At 33.7% G+C, this 21,504-nt stretch overlaps 1 protein-coding gene across 1 annotated transcript in view; it reads right to left on the minus strand.

Annotated features, from left to right (window-relative positions):
* The window catches only part of ADAMTS6 (ADAM metallopeptidase with thrombospondin type 1 motif 6), a 304,548-nt gene that overhangs the window by 149,226 nt on the left and 133,818 nt on the right, over window positions 1–21,504 (minus strand). Inside the window, exon 10 of the mRNA XM_055421989.2 lies at window positions 4,064–4,210. Within this exon, the coding sequence (XP_055277964.2) occupies window positions 4,064–4,210 (147 nt within the window). The remainder of the gene's footprint in view (window positions 1–4,063; window positions 4,211–21,504) is intronic.

The following is a 21,504-nucleotide window of genomic DNA, read 5'->3' on the forward strand; positions in this document are numbered from 1 at the left end:
TCTTTCTATATAACCCTGATTATATCTTAACCGTTTCTTAACAACAACAACAAAAAGTTAACAGATAATACAACATCTACTTTTTCCTATAAAGTTGTGCTAACATATGTAAATTAAGCAAAAATGAATTAGGTGTCTCATCTATGGCAAGTCAAGTGTCTTACCTACTGCATTTTCATAAATTGCTCTACCAATCTTCACAAAACTAACAATACTTACCTTTAAAATGAATTACTCTAAGTCAGACCTTTATCTCTTGCCCTCTATAGGACTGGGATACTTGAACACAACTGAACTTGAGGCTTCCAATATAAAAACACTATGCTAATTATGTTTACTAAGTTATGCTCTTTTTCTCCATATGTAATTATGACTTATCAAAGATATTTATGGGTTAGAGTGAAGTCCCCAAAATATGTCAGATAAATGGAAGGAGAAGAAATTTGTTTTGCTAAGCTGTTTTTTGGCTCCACATAAAAAAGAGGTCCCATCTATAAAAGTTGCTTTCTGTCTAATAGACTACTGATAGTGGCTTTCAAAAGTAATTGCTCTAGAAGAATTGTTAAGTGCCTTACTTGTTCTGTTCATCTTATATATTTCTCTTGCAGCTCTACCTTTCTTTCTAGTTCATCTTCAATCATAATATTGCTTCTCTTTTTGTCAGCTTCCATCCTCTCTGTGAAAATATTTAATTTGGAACTATAGGAAATTTTGCTACGGATCTCTGACAGTTCAAACAATATAACAGACTTTAATTTAAATAGAGCAAGAGTTGATTCACAGAGGCCCCAGGATTTTTGAAGACTATATGAAATTACTCTGTACTACCACTAAGTGGTGGAAAATGTATGAAAAACTGGCCTCAATTACTTCTGGCTGTCTTCTGCTGCCTGGTAAATTAGCCCATAGACATCAATGAATGTGAGCCATAATACCAGGTTCATCTTCTCTAGTTTCTAAATAAATAAATAAATGAATAAATAAATAAATAAGTCCCGCAGGCAGATAGGAAGGACACTACCTGCAAAGCCGTCGTCGAAAACATCAGAAGCTGGCATAACACGTCCATTTTAACGGTAATGGGTTCTTTATTATTTAATCAGGACGGCTTCTGGGCGATTCATGAACCACTTATTGAATCACCGAGTTTAAGAAATCTGAAAAAAAATATTGGGAGTTGGTAAACACCATCTCCTGATTGATCAATAGCACCTCGTGTTTCAGAATGACATGAGAGACTTTTTTAATCTATTGGCATTTAAAGGCCATGGAATTGCTTTCAGTTGAACATAGTGAATAGTGAATCTCTATAAATCATAGAAAGCTTATTGTTAAAATCCACCATCATCTTTGGCCTATATAGTCACTAAGTAGAGAAAAGTATGCATTCTGTTGGCAGGGCTGCAGTTCCTAAACAATTCATCTTTCAAGATTTCTTTTTCTTGAGAAGAGAAACTAAAATAAAATGTTATGAGTCTTTTTAAGCCAACTATAAAACATAAATGTAACCTCAATCCCTAATCAAAATATCTCTGGATTTTTAAAAATATCACACAAAGCTGTTAAAGCAATTAAGTCCCCGCATTAATAAACAGGAACAAAGAAATTCAAGAAAGTTACTATTATATCTTTGTGCTCCAGTGAACTGACCTTTTTAAAGGGCCTTGTGTTTAAAAAACCTTTATTGCTTGGTCAGATTACAATCAGAGTTGTTTAGTTTACTATTAAAGAGAGGGGAAAAGATGCCAAATTCTCCCCAAATCCCTACCCATTGTCTTTCACATCTATCTTTTACTAATGGCTTTAACTTGGTGAGCATTCCCATGAGGATGCGACAGAAATATTTTTATAAAATACAGGATAATAAATCCACTAGAACCCTGTCAACACTAATTATGCTTACACATAGAAAATGCAAACAGGCAATAAGGCTTACATAATGCTTTTTGGATTAATTCTTTCAATTAATTCAGTGGAATGATTTATTGCAACTAGTAATAATTTTACATCTCTCACCAAACCAGTGGTGATTTCTTAACCGTATTTTATCAGCAATTTAGGGATTCCCTTTTGGAATGTTTTAACAGCCTTAATACAGTTTTAACTACACAGGGTCTGGCAAGAGATCAAAACCAGTCCTTGCATTTAGTATAAAGAGATATTCCTAGCAAATGGGCTGTACAACACAAACAAGACAGAGGAGAGAGAAACGATGTACTTGGGGAAGGAAAAAAAAACAAGCAGAGGAAAGTCTTCAAAAATGCACAGGAATACTGAGCATTCATACAGTTTGTCTTTCTGGAGATAGACACTAAGATTCCATTATAAAAACATCAGCCAAGTCAAGGAAGAAATTCCAGATCTAGCTTGATTTTTAGGGAGAGAAGATCTTCAACAGTGCTTAAAATTTAGGTTATATGACCTTGTTAAAACATCTCAGAAAATGATATTGCTAGTGCTTTGTGTTAAAAAACTACAAAAAGATGTCAACCAAGTTTTCTGTGGTCCTTCACCCAGTTTTGACACAAGGCAAATATTATAATTTATCTATTACAAAGATTAAAAATTGTTACCTTCTAAAAATACTTCCAATTCCTTCAATTTAATTATCACATTAATTCAGAACAGCCATTTTAAACACTTTGTCTTTTTATCTTTGATTGAGCAAAGCACTGCTCTCGGTAATTTATTAAATAAACTCTCTTGTCTGGGGCTTTTAAAAATATGCAATTATAAGTTTTAAGACTATAATCTGGTTCTCACCAGATATGAACTAAAATATTAATAAGTAATGTTTCTACATAGTGTTAGAAAGAAAATGTTGGTCACTGAGTTGTGTCCAACTCTTTGTAGCCCATGGACTGTAGCTTGCCAGGCTACTCTGTCCATGGAATTTTCCAGGCAAGAATACTGGAGTGGATAGCCAGTCCCTTCCCTAGGTGATGTTCCCGACCCAGGGATCAAACCCAGGTCTCCCTCTGAATTTCTAAAACATTAAACTATAATCATGTTAAGACGAACTTTAAACAAAGACAGTTTTTAAAAGGAATTTTTGTTGCTCTCCTGTACTTTGTGTATGACCAACTTTTTCAGAATACTTAATCTCTCCTCCTTAGAAAAAAATGGCAGAAAACAGTTGAAGGTAATGATAGAACAACAGTGCTTAAAACCTTGATATTATTTAATATACCACATAATGAATGTCTATTCAGTGTTCCATATACATTATAGTGCTATACATAGTTATTTACATAACAACTTGATGATATGTGTATCATTACCTAAATTTATTCAAGAAATGAAGTCACTGAATATTAGAAAGTTTAAGTAACAAACATGACCAAGGTCACACTGTTAGAGAGTGAGACCTAAGTCTAACAGTTTCTAAAGGCTAATCTTAAAGTTCTATGCAGGTGAAATATGGAAAAACATGTGCTTTCCTAAACATAGTTACACCTGAGCTAATTTATAGTCTTCAAATTTAAATAACCGGACTCTTAGAATATACATTAAAGGACCAGCAAAGAAGTTCTCAAACTGGAGAAGAGATGAGTCACTTTAATATATTTTCAAAGACAAATTTTCATTTTCTTATTTTTATTTCCTAAGTGTTTGGTTTTTCGCTGTTGTTGTTTGTTACTATTAGATACTTTGGCATTTCTACAGAACTCAGTTTTTTTTTTTTAACCAACAAAATGAAATATGTAATCACTGAATTAATGCTTGGCTTATGCATTACTAAATTATGTAAATCTAAATTCTTTCTGACAATCCTTCCCATTTATTTAACATTTCTAACTCACATCATCACCCCCTTTTACAGTCTTACTCCAGTTCCTTAATCTCTTTGTGTCCCCCTAATTTAGTCTGTGTTCTATTTGAGTACAAAGAAAAAATTAAAATTTTGCCACAATGATACATAAAGTATTTGGGGAACAGTCTGAAGTATCACTGGGACCTATAAAAGTTACTCATTATGCAAAGTTTGAAGCACTACATATTAGGCTTCTATCAATTGCTTACTTTTGGAGCAATTCATCATCACTCTCCAGAGATTACTTACTCTAGAAAGCTGGTGATATAGTCTCGACTGCAGGCAGACCAGGAAAAGGGATTGGTATTTGCAGTAATGTGAGCTGCCATAAGTTTTGCTGCTTCATGACCTTTTGTCCCACAAGAATTTCCAATTCCATCATGGTTCATACCAAAACTGTTTTGACAAGGAAGAAACATAAGAAACATAAAAGAAAAAATAAATAAAACAAACCCTCAATATGTTTATTTCCTTATTGGATCATTTATTAGCCCTATCAACATACTGCTTCTATCAGGATAGACTAGATTCTCAAAGGAAATACAGGATTAACGTAAAGATATTAAGGAATAATTCAATGATATAATGTGTTTCTAAATCTGTTTAAATTTATAATATACTCTCAAATGTTATCTCATATGATACAGTCTCTCCTTGAACAGACAGGGGATATATAATTGACCCATAAAAATCATACAGTTACTAACTGTTGAAACTGTTAGTAGAACCTACCTAAAACCTGCTAGAGTTCAAGCTTTCACAATGCTGAATCCAAAATGGAATTATGAAAAGATAGCTATGATCCATAGAGTTCTACGTTATAGGCCAAACATAAAAACTCTTTTCTTATTAATATGTATAAAAGAGAATTCAATACATTATATAATTTATGTTTGTGTGTGTATGTGCTTTCAAACCACCTTTTGAAAAATCTCGATACATTTAAGAATTATGAATATAGTCTTTTCTTTAACATGGCCTCTTTGATTTTTTAAAGCTTTTCTTTGTCATTTTTTTTCCTGTGTCCTATAGCCATACTGAGTGCTATCAATGTGATCTAAAAACATATCTCAATGATAAATCATAAAATTTTTCTGTAAAGGATCACTGCATATGAATTTAAGTCTTTCATGACAAGAAGCCAGAAGTTTAGGTAAAATCACTAAAAAATATCCTTGTGTCCACTGTGACATTCTAGTAAGTGCACCATTATATCTGTTCAAGGAAATAAGTAATTTGTGTGACACAAGTAAACAGATAAGAATAGTTGCTGGAGAAAAATTTGGAAAAGTAGTTTAGAACAGATAGTCTCAAGCTAATAAACATTAAGAAAGTATCAAAACTTTAGGAAGTGCACAGACATTAAAGATTTGTCAGTAAGAGCAACTGAAGATTTCTAAGCACGAGGATATGGAATTGATCCAAATTTTAGAAAAATTATTATAGTAATTCTGTGGTGGAGACAATGGAGTGGAAAGAGAATGGAGCCAGGGAGCACAGATAAAAGATGATAACCAATTGAGAAATGAGGTAGATCTGAATGAGGGCATGGGATAGAGAAGAGGGATTAGATTTGAGACATGTATGGGAAGGTGAATTCACAAATATAATATAAAAGAGCTATCATTAAGACAGATATGGTGGGGGGAGGGAGGAGGAACTAATTATTCAGGTGTAGGGACTGACATAAGCAAAAGAAGAGAATTATATGAGAGCCCTAAATGAAACCACCAAATAACCTTCTGAGAATATCAATACTTAGTCTTGGGTTTGACATCAACACACTCAAGTCAACCTCTTCCAGGAACATAATGATGGAGTATACTATTTGTTGAATTAGATATACATTTTGTCAAAACATATATAAATTTACAGCTATAGATTTACATTAAAAAGTTCCTTACTGTAAATTGATAATTCAATAAACTTAATACTCTATATTTCTCACAAAGGTTGATGCTTCTATGATTTTCTTGGAATAATGAGAGCTTAAAAAATATCATTTCTGTTTAGCAGCAGTCTCATACAAATCCCTGAATTATGTTAAGATAGGTGTATGCAGGCACAGATGGCTTAAGAAAATCATTTTTTAAAGATTCCATAATTTCTTATTTACTCTTTTCTATGAAAGTAAAGTTTCTTTTGAAATCATATTTCTCCCACATTACAACAGAAAAATTTACCTTTCACTCATACATAATTTTGTAATAGTTCATTGTCTCAGGGTATAAAAACATGGGTGTCAAGGAAAGAGACAATTAGAAACAGTGTCAGCACTAAGAAGAATGATTTCAGTGACTGAGTAACATATGCAGTTTCTTCCTTTCATCAAGTTTGTAGGACGATATAATCAAATTAACAGCTGATGGGTTGTTAAAAATTTTGATGATACATCCCCAAGTTTATGTTTTAACAAATAATTCAAAAGAAGTTTAAAGAACTGAGTGATATTTCTATAATAAAATCTCTTCATCTCAACTATTTATGTGACCCAATTTTATCAATATTCACATCTATAGAAAAAAAAAATAAAGAAACTAAATTGGTGCTGAAATCCTGTCTTATTCTAACAGTACAGAGGTAAATACAGTAATTGAAAATATACATTTAAAGATACATCTTCTATTGCTTCTTGGTCTTTTGGCTAAGATCAAGTCTAGTAAAGATATATTTTCTAACATAAACTTTACTTTTATATTTAACTATTTATTAAAATTCATAATATGTATATATTCTTCTAATCAATTATTAATAATTATAATGTAATGAACATATAATCCAGAAAAAAGATTTATAATCACAGGAAATTTTAAAAATATAATTGTAACTTAAATTTTTTGTTGTAGAGATATTTTATATAATTGAAATACTTTTAAGCATAAAAACATATTTTTAAAAAATATTAAGAAATATTAAAATATGCATTAGGAATGATACTCTGGGAGGGAAAGGAGCAGCAGAAACAATGTGCTAAGAAGGGGAAAAAAGATGCAAATTTGACTATAAAAGAAGAATCAAACAGATAAAGAAGCTGTGATACACATACACAATAGAATATTCTTTAGCCATAAAAAAGAATGACTTGCAGTAAGTTCTAGTGAAGTGGATGAACCTACAGCCTGTTAAATACAGTAAGTCAGAAAGAGAAATACACGTATAGTATATTAACGCATATATATATGAAATCTAGAAAATCGCACTGTTGAACCAATTTGCAGGGAAGGAATGGAGACACAGAAGTAGAGAATGGACTTGTGGACACAGTCGGGGACAGGAAGTGTGAGAGGAATGCAGAAAGTGGCATCAACATATATACACTATCAGGTGTAAGACGGACTGGTGAGAAGTTGTTGTGTAGCACAGGGAGCCTAGTCTGGTGCTCCATGATGACCCGGAGGGATGTGACAGAGGGAGGGGAGGAAGGCTAGGGAGGAAGAGGATGTATGTATAACTATGGCTAATGCGTGTTGCTGTATGACAGAAACCAACACAACATTGTAAAAATAAGAAACAAAACCCAGAAAAACCTATTAGTGTATTTTTAAAATGAGTAATGATAGTTACCAAATTGCTATGGCATTTAGATTCAATCAGGTATATTTAAGGAGGTTTTTTTTGAGTCTTCCCTGATGGCTCAGAGGTTAAAGCATGTGCCTCCAATGCAGGAGACCTAAGTTCGATCCCTGGGTCGGGAAGATCCCGTGGAGAAGGAAATGGCAACACACTCCAGTATTCTTGCCTGGAGAATCCCATGGACAGAGAAGCCTGGTAGGCTACAGTCCACAGGGTCGCAAAGAGTCAGACATGACTGAGCGACTTCACTTTACTTTTTACATAGTAATTTTTGCAGTACTCTAGAAATTCTTTCCTTTGCAATTAGTTAGACATAACAAATTTTGGACACCAACTGAAAAATAACCAATAGGGTACATAGTTTTTAAAAATTCAGAAATAAATAAGGGAAAAGATTTGAAAATTGATGAATTCAAGTATCTGAAGAAGTAAATCTTAAATTCTACACAATCTTTGTAGTTTAAAGGTCAGGTGCAGATAGCTGTCTTAAGGATCTTGGTTTCAGTTGTCTAGGAGAATGTATACTTCTACAAATTATATTTAAAATGTAAGAAATCTGAGAAATGATATGACTAATGTCAACTGGTTTACTGACAGTGACACAAAGTGAAATGGGACTTTACAATTGCCATACAGGACATCAGCTTCAAAATATCCCTCTAGTACACTGACCAGGTTGGAGTGTGTGTGTGTATGTGTGCGTGCCTGTGGTGTGCATATGTGTGTGTGCATTACAGAAAAGTTCCTTCCTGAGGAAACTCTATCAGTAAGGTGTTTGGCAAAAGAAATGAAACTCACTAGTAATTAGAGAAAATAAATGAGAGAAAACTTAAAACCATCATATTAGCAAAAATGAGAATGTTACCTAGGACTAAATATTGGCAATTGTATAGAGAAACTGAGAGCTTAGTATACAACAGTTAAAGTGTGGTAGGGCAGCTGTTCCATAGGGCAGTACTTTGATTAAATTAAATAGAAGAAACATTCAGTTCAGTTCAGTTCAGTCGCTCAGTTGTGTCTGACTCTCCGTGACCCCATGAATCACAGCACGCCAGGCCTCCCTGTCCATCACCAACTTCCGGAGTTCACTCAAACTCATGTCCATTGAGTCGCTGATGCCATCCAGCCATCTCATTCTCTGTTGTCCCCTTCTCCTCCCGCCCCCAACCTTTCCCAACATCAGTCTTTTCCAGTGAGTCAACTCGTTGCATGAGGTGGCCAAAGTATTGGAGTTTCAGCTTTAGCATCAGTCCTTCCAATGAACACCCAGGATTCATCTCCTTTAGAATGGACTGGTTGGATCTCCTTGCAGTCCAAGGGACTCTCAAGAGTCTTCTCCAACACCACGGTTCAAAAGCATCAATTCTTCAGCGATCAGCTTTCTTCACAGTCCAACTCTCACATCCATACATGAACACGGGAAACACCATAGCCTTGACTAGATGGACCTTTGTTGGCAAAGTAATGTCTCTGCTTTTTAATATACTATCAAGGTTGGTCATAACTTTCCTTCCAAGGAGCAAGCATCTTTTAATTTCATGGCTGCAATCAGCATCTGCAGTGATTTTGGAGCCCAAAAAATAAAGTCTGACACTGTTTCCACTGTTTTTCCATCTATTTCCCATGAAGTGTTGGGACCAGATGCCATGATCTTTGTTTTCTGAATGTTGAGCTTCAAGCCAACCTTTTCACTCTCCTCTTTCACTTTCTTCAAGAGGCTTTTGAGTTCCTCTTCACTTTCTGCCATAAGGGTAGTGTCATCTGCATATCTGAGGTTATTGATATTTCTCCCAGCAATCTTGATTCCAGCTTGTGCTTCTTCCAGCCCAGTGTTCCTCATGATGTACTCTGCATATAAGTTAAATAAGCAAGGTGACAGTATACAGCCTTGACGTACTCCTTTTCCTATTTGGAACCAGTCTGTTCCATGTACAGTTCTGACTGTTGCTTCCTGACCTGCATACAGGTTTCTCAAGAGGCAGGTCAGGTGGTCTGGTATTCCCATCTCTTTCAGAATTTTCCACAGTTTATTGTGATTCACATAGTCAAAGGCTTTGGCATAGTCAATGAAGCAGAAATAGATGTTTTTCTGGAAGAAACATTATGACCCAGCAATTCTATGCTGGAGAGATATTCCAGAAATATTCCTAAAAGGAACATGTATGAGGATGTTAGTGACAGAATTATTTACGATAGTGAGGAGCTGAAGACAATATAGGTGTTTGTCACTGGGGAATGGATAAATAAACTTTGGCAGATGCATACTATGGAAAACTAGGCAGAAGTTGGAAGCAACAAACAAGACAGATGTATACACATAAATATAGGTGGATCTTAGAAACACTGAAAAATTGAGAAAAGGAACAAGGTCTATAGCAGTATATCATACAAACAAAAATTACATACATATTATCAAATAACAAAGAAAGGCCAAGGAACTGTTCCAGAGAGTTAAAGACTGAAGAGACAAGAACAAATGCAACAGAAACTAGACTGGAGGAGGGAAAGGTTAAAAAAACACTGCTGAGACAATTGAGGGAATTTGAATATGGATTACATATCAGATAATAATAGTGTATCAATGTTAAACTAACTTGACAATCATACTGTGGTTATGTAAGACATTGTTTTTTCTTCTTAGGAAAGATACTGAAATATTTAGGGATAGGGGACATGTATTCAACTTATTTTCAAATAGTACAGAAAAAAAATACATGTACATATACAAAAAGAGAAACAAATATTGCAAAATATTAACAATTAAAAAAATATGACTTAAGGACATATGGGAACTCTTTCTACTATATCATTTTCTCCATAACTTTGAAAACATTTCAAACTTAAAAAGTTAAAAACTAAACAGACATATATAAAACAATCTACAATATTCTGCAAGGATACATATGATTTCAAATATGCTAAGTCATTTCATTCATGTCCGACTCTTTGTGATCCCATAGACCATAGTTTAGCAGGCTCCTCAGTCCATGGGGATTCTCCAGGCAAGAATACTGGAGTGGGTTGCCATTCCATTCTCCAGTGTGCCAATCCAACCCTCATCCTTTATGCTTCCTGCACTGGGAGGTGTTCTTTACTATTAGTGCCACCTGGGGAGCCCAAATATAGGTATCAAATTTATTAAAGGAAAGAGGGAAGAAATAGGAGTGAAAACGGGAATATAGAAATATACATTTACATATATTAAAACAGGTTTTCCCTGGTAGCTCAGCTGGTAAAGAATCTGCCTGCAACGCAGGAGACCCCAGTTCAATTCCTTGGTTGGGAAGCTCCCCTGGAGAAAGGATAGGCTACTCATTCCAGTATTCTTGAGCTTCCTTCGTGGCTCAGATGGTCAAGAATCCATCTGCAATGTGAGAGACATGGGTTCGATCCCGGGGTTGGAAAGATCCCCTGGAGAAGGGCATGGCCCCCAACTTCAGTATTCCTGCCTAGAATCTCCATGGACAGAGGAGTCTGGCAGGCTACAGTCCATGGGGTTGCAAAGAATTGGATACAACTGAGTAACTAAGCACAACACATATTAAAACAAGGGTTCTTGCTGGGACTGATAATGATGATGTGCCAAGATCTAAGGAAAGATAGATAAACAGATATAAAATAAACTTAGTTCCCTGCTCTTGAGGTAAATAATAATTAAAAAAAAAAAAAAGAACAAAGGAGAGTTGGTGAACCTGGTGCCCACTCCACTGAAAGAATAGTGATAGGAAGAGAATATTATCATGGTTCGTTTTATGTATTTAATAAAAATACTTCAGATTAGGTAATGATTCTCATTTGTTTGACAGAGAGAGATAAAGACACATATAGGTAGAGAGAGAGAAATGGGAGAGATGCTCTTGTGATTTCCCACATTTTGTTGAGTATGATAAGTCTGCAAGGCTTGCTCTTAACCCAGGCCCCAAGACATTCCTCAGAATAACTTTGAGAAATGACGTTACATCCCCCCTGGACAAACAGCAGGTTTACTTATTACCTGTTATAAAAGTATTGGGCTTCCCAGGTAGCCCTAGTGGTAAAGAACCTGTCTGCCAATGCAGGAGACAAGAGACTCAAGTTTCATCCCTGGGTTGGGAAGATCCCCTGGAGAAGGAAATGGCAACCGACTCCAGTATTTTCTTGCCTGGAGAATCCCAAGGACAGAGGAGCCTGGCTACAGTCCACAGGGTTGCAAACAGTTGGACATGACTGAAGCAACTGAGCACACATAGAAGTATTAGATTCCCCAAGCTCACTGTTTCTCAGTTTTGATATAAACCCACTACTTGTGTGGCATTTATCTGAGGCCATATTGTGCTGCCCATGTGGGATTTTGGGCTCCTTCCAAAAGGAACTAAAATAAATATGCTAATGCTTATACTACTTGCTGTGCTTAAATGTCTGATCCAGGAACTCATGCCTTTTGCTAGCATCCATGCAATAGTAATAAGCTAACTTATTGGCTTATAAGTAAGGCAAAAACAAATCTCAAATCCAATGATAGAGGTTTGTACTAGATTACGATAACATCATTAGGAAACAGCAACCCACTCCAGTGTTCTTGCCTGGGAAACTCCACGGACAGAGGAGGCTGGTAGGCTACAGGCCATAGGGTTGCAAAGAGTCACACGACTTAGTGACTAAATAATAAGGATAGCATAGCCAATTATGGAAAGCTAAGTAATCCTGAAACCAAAGTACTCCAAAATTATTCTTAACTGTTCAGAAAGTGAAGTACAAAATCTATTAAAACAAAGTAGGCTTTTTGCTTTCTTTCTTTCCCAGGAAATAGACTGTTTGATGAACATTTTCAGCTAAACCTCCCCCAGGTGATACAAATGAAAGACTAGGAATTCCCTTTCTCATATCTTGGTACTTCTGATTATATCTCAAAAGTTTAAAGGACACTCTTATTTCTACACTGCGAGTAAAAAGTCTTCCCTTTTCCTCTAATATATCACTCAAAAGCAATAAAAAAATGGGAAAAAAGAAACATAAACTCCACATTCAATGAAAAGTAGAAAACTTGTAAAACCATAAACCACCATGTCATAATGTATGTGGGAGGATGACTAAATACAGAAAAAATCAAAGAGGAATGAAGAAAGACACACAGAAGGGACAGTAATAATTGATCTAAGCTAAAACGAGTAGAGCATGTTCTTCGAAGTTAAGTGCAACAACCTGAGGGACAGAACCAACAGTACTTTCTTATAAACAACTGGAATAAGGGTGCAAACTGTTGGAATATACACCCTTATTGTAGTTGTCAGAAAAGTAGATGTGGCTAACTGGGGAGTGAAACAAACCATATTTGTAGGAATCAGTCTGTCAGTGAGAAAAGGTGAAAGAGAGACTCTATCCTGCCAGTAGTTATAAAAAAAAAAAACAGGGTTAAAGAATTTCAGTCATGCAACACTGTATATCATTAATACATTTCTGTTGACAAAGTAGCTCTGGTCCCTCTGCAACATAACCTTCTACAAGTAGTTCATCCAAAAGAATCAAACTCATTCAAAGATGTGTGGTTCAAAAGGAAAAAGAAGTGTGTCTACAAATATATTAAATATTTAAAACAAAAAAAAGAATAGGAAATTACAAACAGAAGATGAAGGACATCTGGCAGAAAAAAGTATTGCTACAGAAAAGATAAAAGTTGGACAGGTATAAACCCAAACTTAACAAAGCCATCATTTCAGAAAAACAAGAATTCAATGTAGAGATACAAGTAATAAGGGAAGATATGGTAAGACAAGATGAAAACATGAACTGTCAGAGGGAATAAATGGAGGAGGGGAAGAATAAAACTATTACAAGAAAAAGGCCACACTGAGGTAGCAAAAAGAAAAACAGGCAACTGCTAAAAATATTCCTCAGAGAAGTAAAAAGAGCAGAGTTTAAAAGGATCAAAGTAAAAGAATCCAATATATGTATCACTATTATTCCCAAAGAGAAGAATCAAAATAATAAACACTAAGAAAAGTGATTTAAAAGTACAAGAAAACTTTCAAGAAATAAAAATGGCTCAAACCTCATCAAACATGAATTATTCTACATCCTAGGTAAAACTGACACAGGGGCATCCACACTGGTCACATCCTAGTAAAATTACTAGACATCAAAAGTAAAATATATTTGGGGCAACAGAGGGCAAAAGAACAAATTACCTGTAATAGTAAAACAATCCAATTAACCTCAGATTTCTCCACGGTGACATTTAACACAAGCGCACAATAGAGCAGTGCCTAGGAAAAGTCTTGCATCCAGTCAAACTGAATATGAAGTCGTTTTGAATAAGACCACAAGAAATAGAGGGCTTCTGAATCATTCTTGTAACAATTGCTTCAAGATAAACTTCAGCTTTGTTTAAAAATAATGTAAAGGTGTGATGGTTTACTGACTATGAGTTTCATAGCAGGCAATATATACAACACATGTGAAATTAGTCACCAGTCAGATTAATTCCCTTATCATATTTCTTAATCATATTTTCTTGTTTGTTGTTTTATTTTTCTGGAGAGGTTAATTTTATTTTCTTATGTTCATAATATATGATATAAGAGAGAATAAAACATATATTTACATTTTAGAGAAAAATTATAAAGCAAACATCCATGATCTCTCCACCAAATTTAAGAAACACGCATTTTCAGAATAATAAGAACTTGTCTCCTGTACTCACCTTAACAGTTATATCCTTCTTTTTCACTCTGAGAGAGAACCACTATCCTGACTTCTAAGGTAATCATTCCCTATACAACTCTAAACAATATATGTTAACTCTGCCTGGCTTTGAAATCTATACAAGTGGAATCACAGTGTACATATTCTTTTATAACTTGCTTCTTTTATTCAATAATCTATTAGAAAGCATCATCTCTGCTGAGCTGTCTAGCTATACACACCATTCATTTTCACCGCTATATAGATTTCCACTGTAAACACACCATTTAATTATCCACTCAATGATGAAGAATTTGCTGTAGATCCTGATACAGGGATACTATGGACAATGCTGCTATTTGGATTCTTAAACATCCTGGTCACATATGCAAGAACATCTCTACAACAGCTTCTGAAATTTTTGGTACCTTTTACACTCTTAAAATTATCAATGACCCCAAAGACCTTTTGTTTATGAGGTTGTGTGTAGTGATATTTATCATAATAAAAATTAAAACTGAGAAAAATTTTAAATTTGTTAATTTATTTTAATAAATAAATGATTAGATTCATTATAACCCAATACATGGCTAACATAAATAACCACTTTAATTTTAAAAATCTTCTAAAACAGAAGCATGTCACTGAGAATAATAGCATTGTTTAATTATATTTTTGCTAATCTCTTTAGTATTTGGCTTATTAGAAGACATCTGGATTCTCATATTTGATTCTTCATTCACTCTATTATGGTCTTTTGGTTTGGTGAAGTATATGATGAAAATCTGGCCTTACAATAACATATAGTTAGAAACGGAATGAGTATTTTCATTAGTCCTTTCAGATAATGGTAGTTTTTTTTGATTCTACAATAAAACTTGACAACTAGAAATTTCTTAAAAAGTTTAGTTGCAATGCAGATTCTGAAAATGTTATCAATGATCTCTTTATATCCTGTTTCATCAATTATCACCAATCTCACTGGAAAAGTCTTTAAGTATTAGGAAGCTGTCAGGCTCACAGTGACAGAACTTTTATTAAATTTGAATTTTCGCTCAAAAAAGTTCAAATTTTATCATCGGCAATAAACAGGATTGGTTGTTTTCCTTGAATAGTAAGCTCTTTTGTTCATTTTTCAAGTGAATTTCTGCTAACCACCCATAGTTTTTCGTTTGTTCTTTTAAATAAAAATTGTGTTCCAGGAAAAAGAGGCTAGTTCACCTCAAACAACTGCACACGCGCTTTTCATTATAACAACCAACAGACTAAGACATGAAGAAAAGGAGGTTTACATATTTTCCATTTTGTGAAACAGATGATTTGTTAAAAGACATGTACTTAAAGGTCATTATTTAATAAAATTAATAATAATTCTGCTTCATCAAAGATATTTTTAAGTGAAACTGGTGTGATGGTGACAAATACAATGACTATTAGTATGGTTGCCTAGATTCAAGCTAAAGTGCCAGTACATACTCAGTACTGTTTTTGCACAATCAGAGGAAACAACAAAAATGTTAAGTCTTAGTATTATTATGAAAGAAAAAAAGAATACAAAAAAAAGAGTGAGTTAGAAGATGTTCTTGAAACAATCAAGAGCTGGAAAACTGACCAAGGAAAAGAGGAAAAGAGACAGTGATAAAAAGACATGTTCCTTCAGAAGAGAAGACTATTTTAATTATCATTGTATCCATAATACATTATATATTTGGTAAATATAGCAGCTGCTCAGTAAATCTCTGGAATCAAATACATTATACATCAGTGAGAGAGTACATACTGATCAACTGTGAACCATAATAGAAATAATTTGTGAAGTATCATACAGTTATACCTCCCATGATGGTGAATAATATACTAAAAGTATGTACTATCATATAAGCAGTAATAAATGGGCTAGAGGGTAGGTTTCAAGTCAAAATAAATGACATCATCAGTCAGAGACAAGGTGGTTGCTATATAGAGACCAAGAGATATGCAATAAAGGTTACTCATTAAGTTTCTGTAACTAAGGAGTCTATCATACATATTAATCTATTGTTACACATGCTTTCCTCAAATATAAGTACCCAGTTTTCTATGCAAATGATATTTTTTCATTTGAAACTATATTTAAACTTCCCCTTTCTATGATAGATACAAAGAGATATATCTTAGGAAAGAATGTCTTATGTTTTAAGATATATATACGAGGCAGCTAATTTGTGATTACATTTTATGTCATTTCACCATATATTATATGACCATTTAACATTGAAAAAGTAATACAATGTGTGTGTGTGTGCGCGCGTGTGTGCGCACGCATGCGCGCTCAATCCTGTCTGATTTTTTGTGACCCTACAGACTCTAGCCCACCAGACTCCTCTGTCCATGGAATTTTCTAGGCAAGAATACTGGAGCAGGCTGCCATTTCCTACTCCAGGGCATCTTCTCAACCCAGGGATTGAACATGCATCTCTTATAACACAAAATAACAATTTACTTTTGATTCTGGTACACAATTAACACTGGTTCTTTTGGAAGATTTGTAAAAATGAAAAAGCGTAAATATAGACTACTGAGTAAAAATTTAATACGCATTGTCAGGATTTCTTCTAAAAATCAAAACAGATGTTTTCAAACTTAACAGAAAATCTATATAGCTAAGGAAAATCTTAAAATGCTTAATTCAATTTTTTGTCTAAGCAGTTAATTTTGCCATGTTGCCAATATATTAACATCATTGTTCTTTTTTAGAAAACCATGGTACATTTAAACACTGCCTTTCATTTTCTTAAATATAAACTCTTCACTAAAATAAGTAGATGACTACTCAGTTCTTCAAAAATATAACACATTTACAATTACAAAAAGAATAGTTTCCTAACATTTTCAATTAGATTAAATTTCTCTTCAGAAAGTGATGAAATAATTATAGTCTAATTGTGACAATTATAAAATCTCAAAACTACGTCTTCTCATTGTAGCAGAAAAATACAAAGGAACAAAGGGACATCTTTCCTTACAATTATTTTCCATTTATTCTCTTTGATCTGTTCTTAGTCATAACTGATCTTGGCTATGAATTACTTGTTATAAAAAAGCAAAGATGAAATTTAAGGGATGTATTCAGAAACTTCTCTACCCACATCTGGCAAACATTTTTAGATTTAACAGTTACCAACTAGGATAGCTATTACCATTTGTTCATGTGCTTTCTAAAACAGAGTTTGGAATTCATTTCTACTTTTGGGCTTTATATACAATTTACTAAACTAAGTGAACTCAAGATTCTGAACTTATTTAGGAAGATATTTAACAAGCGAGGTGCCTAAAAGAATCTAGGACCTAGACTCTTTCCACATGTGTAGAAAGCAATGTTCACATTTAGTATAAACATTTCTGAGTTCAAAGTTAGGTTTCTAAAGCCAATGATATCACTATAATGCATTTACATCTTTTCTATTCTACTTCACACTTTTTTTCCTTTCATCTAACTGCAAATATGCTAAGGTCAGAGGAAACAAGCTATTTGAGACATACTAAGATTTTGGGCAAGGCGTGTACATGTACGTGCATTTGTGTGTGTGCATGTGCAGTGAAAGTAGGGAAGACAGAAAATCATGGCAAAGATAGGGAAGGGAGCTGAAACAAGGAAACCTTTGCTGTTATAATTTCCCATGTATTATGAGCAAAATGTAACTGAATTTGTTTATGGCAGCTGAAATTTATGTTAACCAATTAGCACAATCGTGTCTGCCTACAAATTCATTCTGTTTTTCTTGCAAAATGAAGAGAGCGCCTTATCAAAGTTCTTAAAGTTGACAGTGACTGAATTCTACTTCAGTAGGTTTAATATTTATATAACATACATACATACACCTATTCCGTCCTGTAATTCTAGACATTTAATTCAGTAATTACCTGATTGGTTTTAGCTACTTTTTGTACTACTGCATGTCATAGCAAAGACTTAATCATTGAAATAATTCAATTTGTTAGAATTTATTATAAGAACTTTTCTTAAAAAACTTAATGTTATTATCATTGTTTTAGCTATTATTGGGAGTATGTCTGCATATGTGACAGCCTATATATTAAAATGCATATTGTATTAATATATATAACATGTATACATATGTATATGTACATATGTGCATGTATGCATATGTAGACAGGCAGGTAACATAATTTTGGCTTCTTCCTAGCCCTGACAGTAATGGAGTAGCATTCTACTAATAATAGCAATATGTTCTAACTTGAAATATATACAAATTTTATAGTAGATTCATAAAATCTAATACAGATAGGAAGAAACAGGTATATTATACCATACATGGTACTACTAGTTTAGGTAAATAACAATGGCACCATACAGCTCTAAAGCTCAATCAACTGACACATTCAATCATTCATTAACAATTATTGACAGAATGCCTATTACCTCACATTAAAGTACTATTTACCTCAGTCCCTATTACCCAATACATCATGTCTGTCTTTAAATAAACAATGGCAAGGCATGCTGAAACATAGTCAAAATGGAAAAAACAATCATCAAAACTAGACTCAGATATTATATAAATTTTGGAATTAACAGAATGGGAATTAAAGATAATTATAATTAATATTTAAGGGCTCTAATGAAAAAAGTAGCCAATATAGAAGAAAAGATAGGTAACAACAGGCAGAAAGATGAAAACTCTAAGAAAAAAATCAAAAGAAAATCTAGAAACCAAAACCAGTGTAATAGAAATGTAGAATTCCTTTAATGATCTCATAAGTAGACTAGACTAACTGAGGAAATAATCAGTGAGCCTGATGACAGCTCAACAGAACCTGCCAAAATTGAAATGCAGAGAGAAAAAAAGAATGAAAAAGATGCCACCACAAACAGAATAAGACATCCATGAACTCGGGAACAATATCTGAAGGTATTACATATATGTAACGTAAATACCAGAGATTGAATAAAGAAAGACTACAGTCGAATAAATGTTTGAAGTAATGACCAAGCATTTTCCAAAATGAACAAATACCAAAAACAGATTCAGGAAGTTCAGAGAATATCAAACAGGATAAATATTAAAAAAAAAATCACTATCTACTTATATTGACTCAAATTGAAGAAGACAAAAGACACAAAATCTTAAAAGAAATATCTTCTAGAGGACAAGGACAGCAATTTTTCATCAGACATCATGCAAATTCTATATCCAGTAAAATTATTCTTCAAGAGCTCTGAAGGATACTTTCTCAAACAAAAACTGAGGGAAGCTATTCTCAGTAGACCTGTACTGAAAGAAATGTTAAGTGTTTCAGGGAAAAGGAAAATTAGATAAATTAGTTAATTAAAAATAAATATATATAAATTTTATATAAAATTTTTATGCTAAAACTCAAGAGAAGCCATTAAAATTTTTAAAAGAAGCATAATTGATAAGCTATGAGAAGAGATAAAATGAAATCATGTAAAATGCTCAATTAAAACCAGAGAAAGGAGAAAAAGAGAAAGAAAAGAAACAAACTGAAACAAAGAGAAAAGTTACAAAAATAGTAGATATTAATTCAACTATATTAATAATCACTTTAAATATAAATGGTTTAAATACATCAATTAAAAGAGAGAAACTATCAAGAGTGAATAAAGATATAAGAACCAATTTTATACTGAATTTAAGAAATCCACTATAAATGTAAAGACCCAGTGAAGCTAAAGGGATGGACATACACAGATAAACCTTTCTCACATGAATCAAGAGAAAACTGGGGCAGCTATATTAATTTTAGACAAAGAACACTTCAGAAAGGAGAAATTCTCAGGATAAAAATATTAAATAATAATTTAGAGGTCATTTCTCCAAGGAGACAAAAAACTTAACAAGAATGTATGCATTTAACAATAGTGTCAAACATTTGAGTCAAAACTGATAAAAAGTATGGGGAAATACACAAATCCATCACTATAACTGGAGACTTAAACATCCCTTTCCCAATAACTGATAGATCAAACAGGAATGAAAAATCAGTAAGGATACAGTTGACCTGAACAGCACTATCAACTGGATCCAAAGAAGACATACAGAGGGCCAACAAGTACTAGAAAAGATGCTCTCATCACTAATCACCTGGGAAAATCAAAACCACAATGAGATATAATTTTATATCTGTTAGAATGGCTAACAAGAGATTACAAGTGCTGGCAAGGATGTGGAGAAAAGGGAACTATTTTGCACTGTTAGTGAGAATGTAAATTGGTATAGCCACTATGGAAAATAGTATTAAGTTTTCTCAAAAAAATTGAAAATAGAACTATCATATGATCCAGCCATCCCACTTCTGGATATGTAGTCAGAGGAAATAAAATCTCTATTTCAAATATATATCTAAACTCTCATCTTCATTGCAGCATTACTCACAACAGCCAACATATGAAAGCATACCAAGTGTCCACCAATGAATGAATGGATAAAGGATATGTGATACACATCCCCTCTCACACAGTAGAATATTATTTAGTCATAAAAAAAGGAAATTCTGCCATTCCCTTCTGTGTAGCAAAAGAAACAACCAACAAAATAAAAGGGACTCTTTGAAAGGAAGAAAATATTTGCAATATGGATGAAACTTGGGGCATTATGATAAGTGAAATAAATCAGATAAAGACAAATACTGTTTGATCTCACTATATATGTGGAATTTAAAAAAGCTGAACTCACACAGAGTAGACTGGTGATTGTCAGGGGTTTTGGAGAAATGGGAAGATGTTGTTCAAAGTGTACAAACTTCCAGTTATGAGATGAACAAGTTCTGGGGGGTCTCAGGAAAGCATGGCTGACTATAGTTAATAATACTGTATTGTATGGGCTTCCCTTGTAGCTCAGCAGTAAAGAATCTGACTGCAATGCAGGAGATGCAGGAGACACAGGTTCAATCTTTGTGTTGGGAAGATCTCCTGGAGGAGGCATGGCAACCCACTCCAGTATTCTTGCCTGGAGAATCCCATGGACAGAGAAGCCTGATGGGCTACAGTCCATAGATAGGGTCGCACAGAGTTGGACATGACTGAAGCAACTTAGCACGCATGCAAGCACTGTATTGTATACTTGAAATTTGCTAACAGAATCAATCTTAAATATTCTCACCATACCCACACAAAGAAGCAATTATATGATGTGCTAGATCTGTTAACTAACCTTATCATGGTAATCATTTCGTAATATATACGTGTATCAAATCACCACGCTGTACACCTTAAACTTATACAATGTTATATGTCAATTATATCTCAAAAAAGCTGGAAAAAAAGGAGAAAACACAAATTACAAATATCAAGAGTAAATGATGAAATGTCATTATTTATACTATAGACAATAAAAAAGACAATAATATTAAGAATAACTGTAAAACAAAATTGGTAATTATGCTAAGATAGTCAAATATGTTGAAAGACAAAGTTAACCCCCCATAAAAAGACT

Source organism: Moschus berezovskii, chromosome 18, assembly GCF_049115385.1.
Source record: "Moschus berezovskii isolate FMDL1 chromosome 18, NW_MosBer_1.0, whole genome shotgun sequence".
Classification (NCBI taxonomy): domain Eukaryota; kingdom Metazoa; phylum Chordata; class Mammalia; order Artiodactyla; family Moschidae; genus Moschus; species Moschus berezovskii.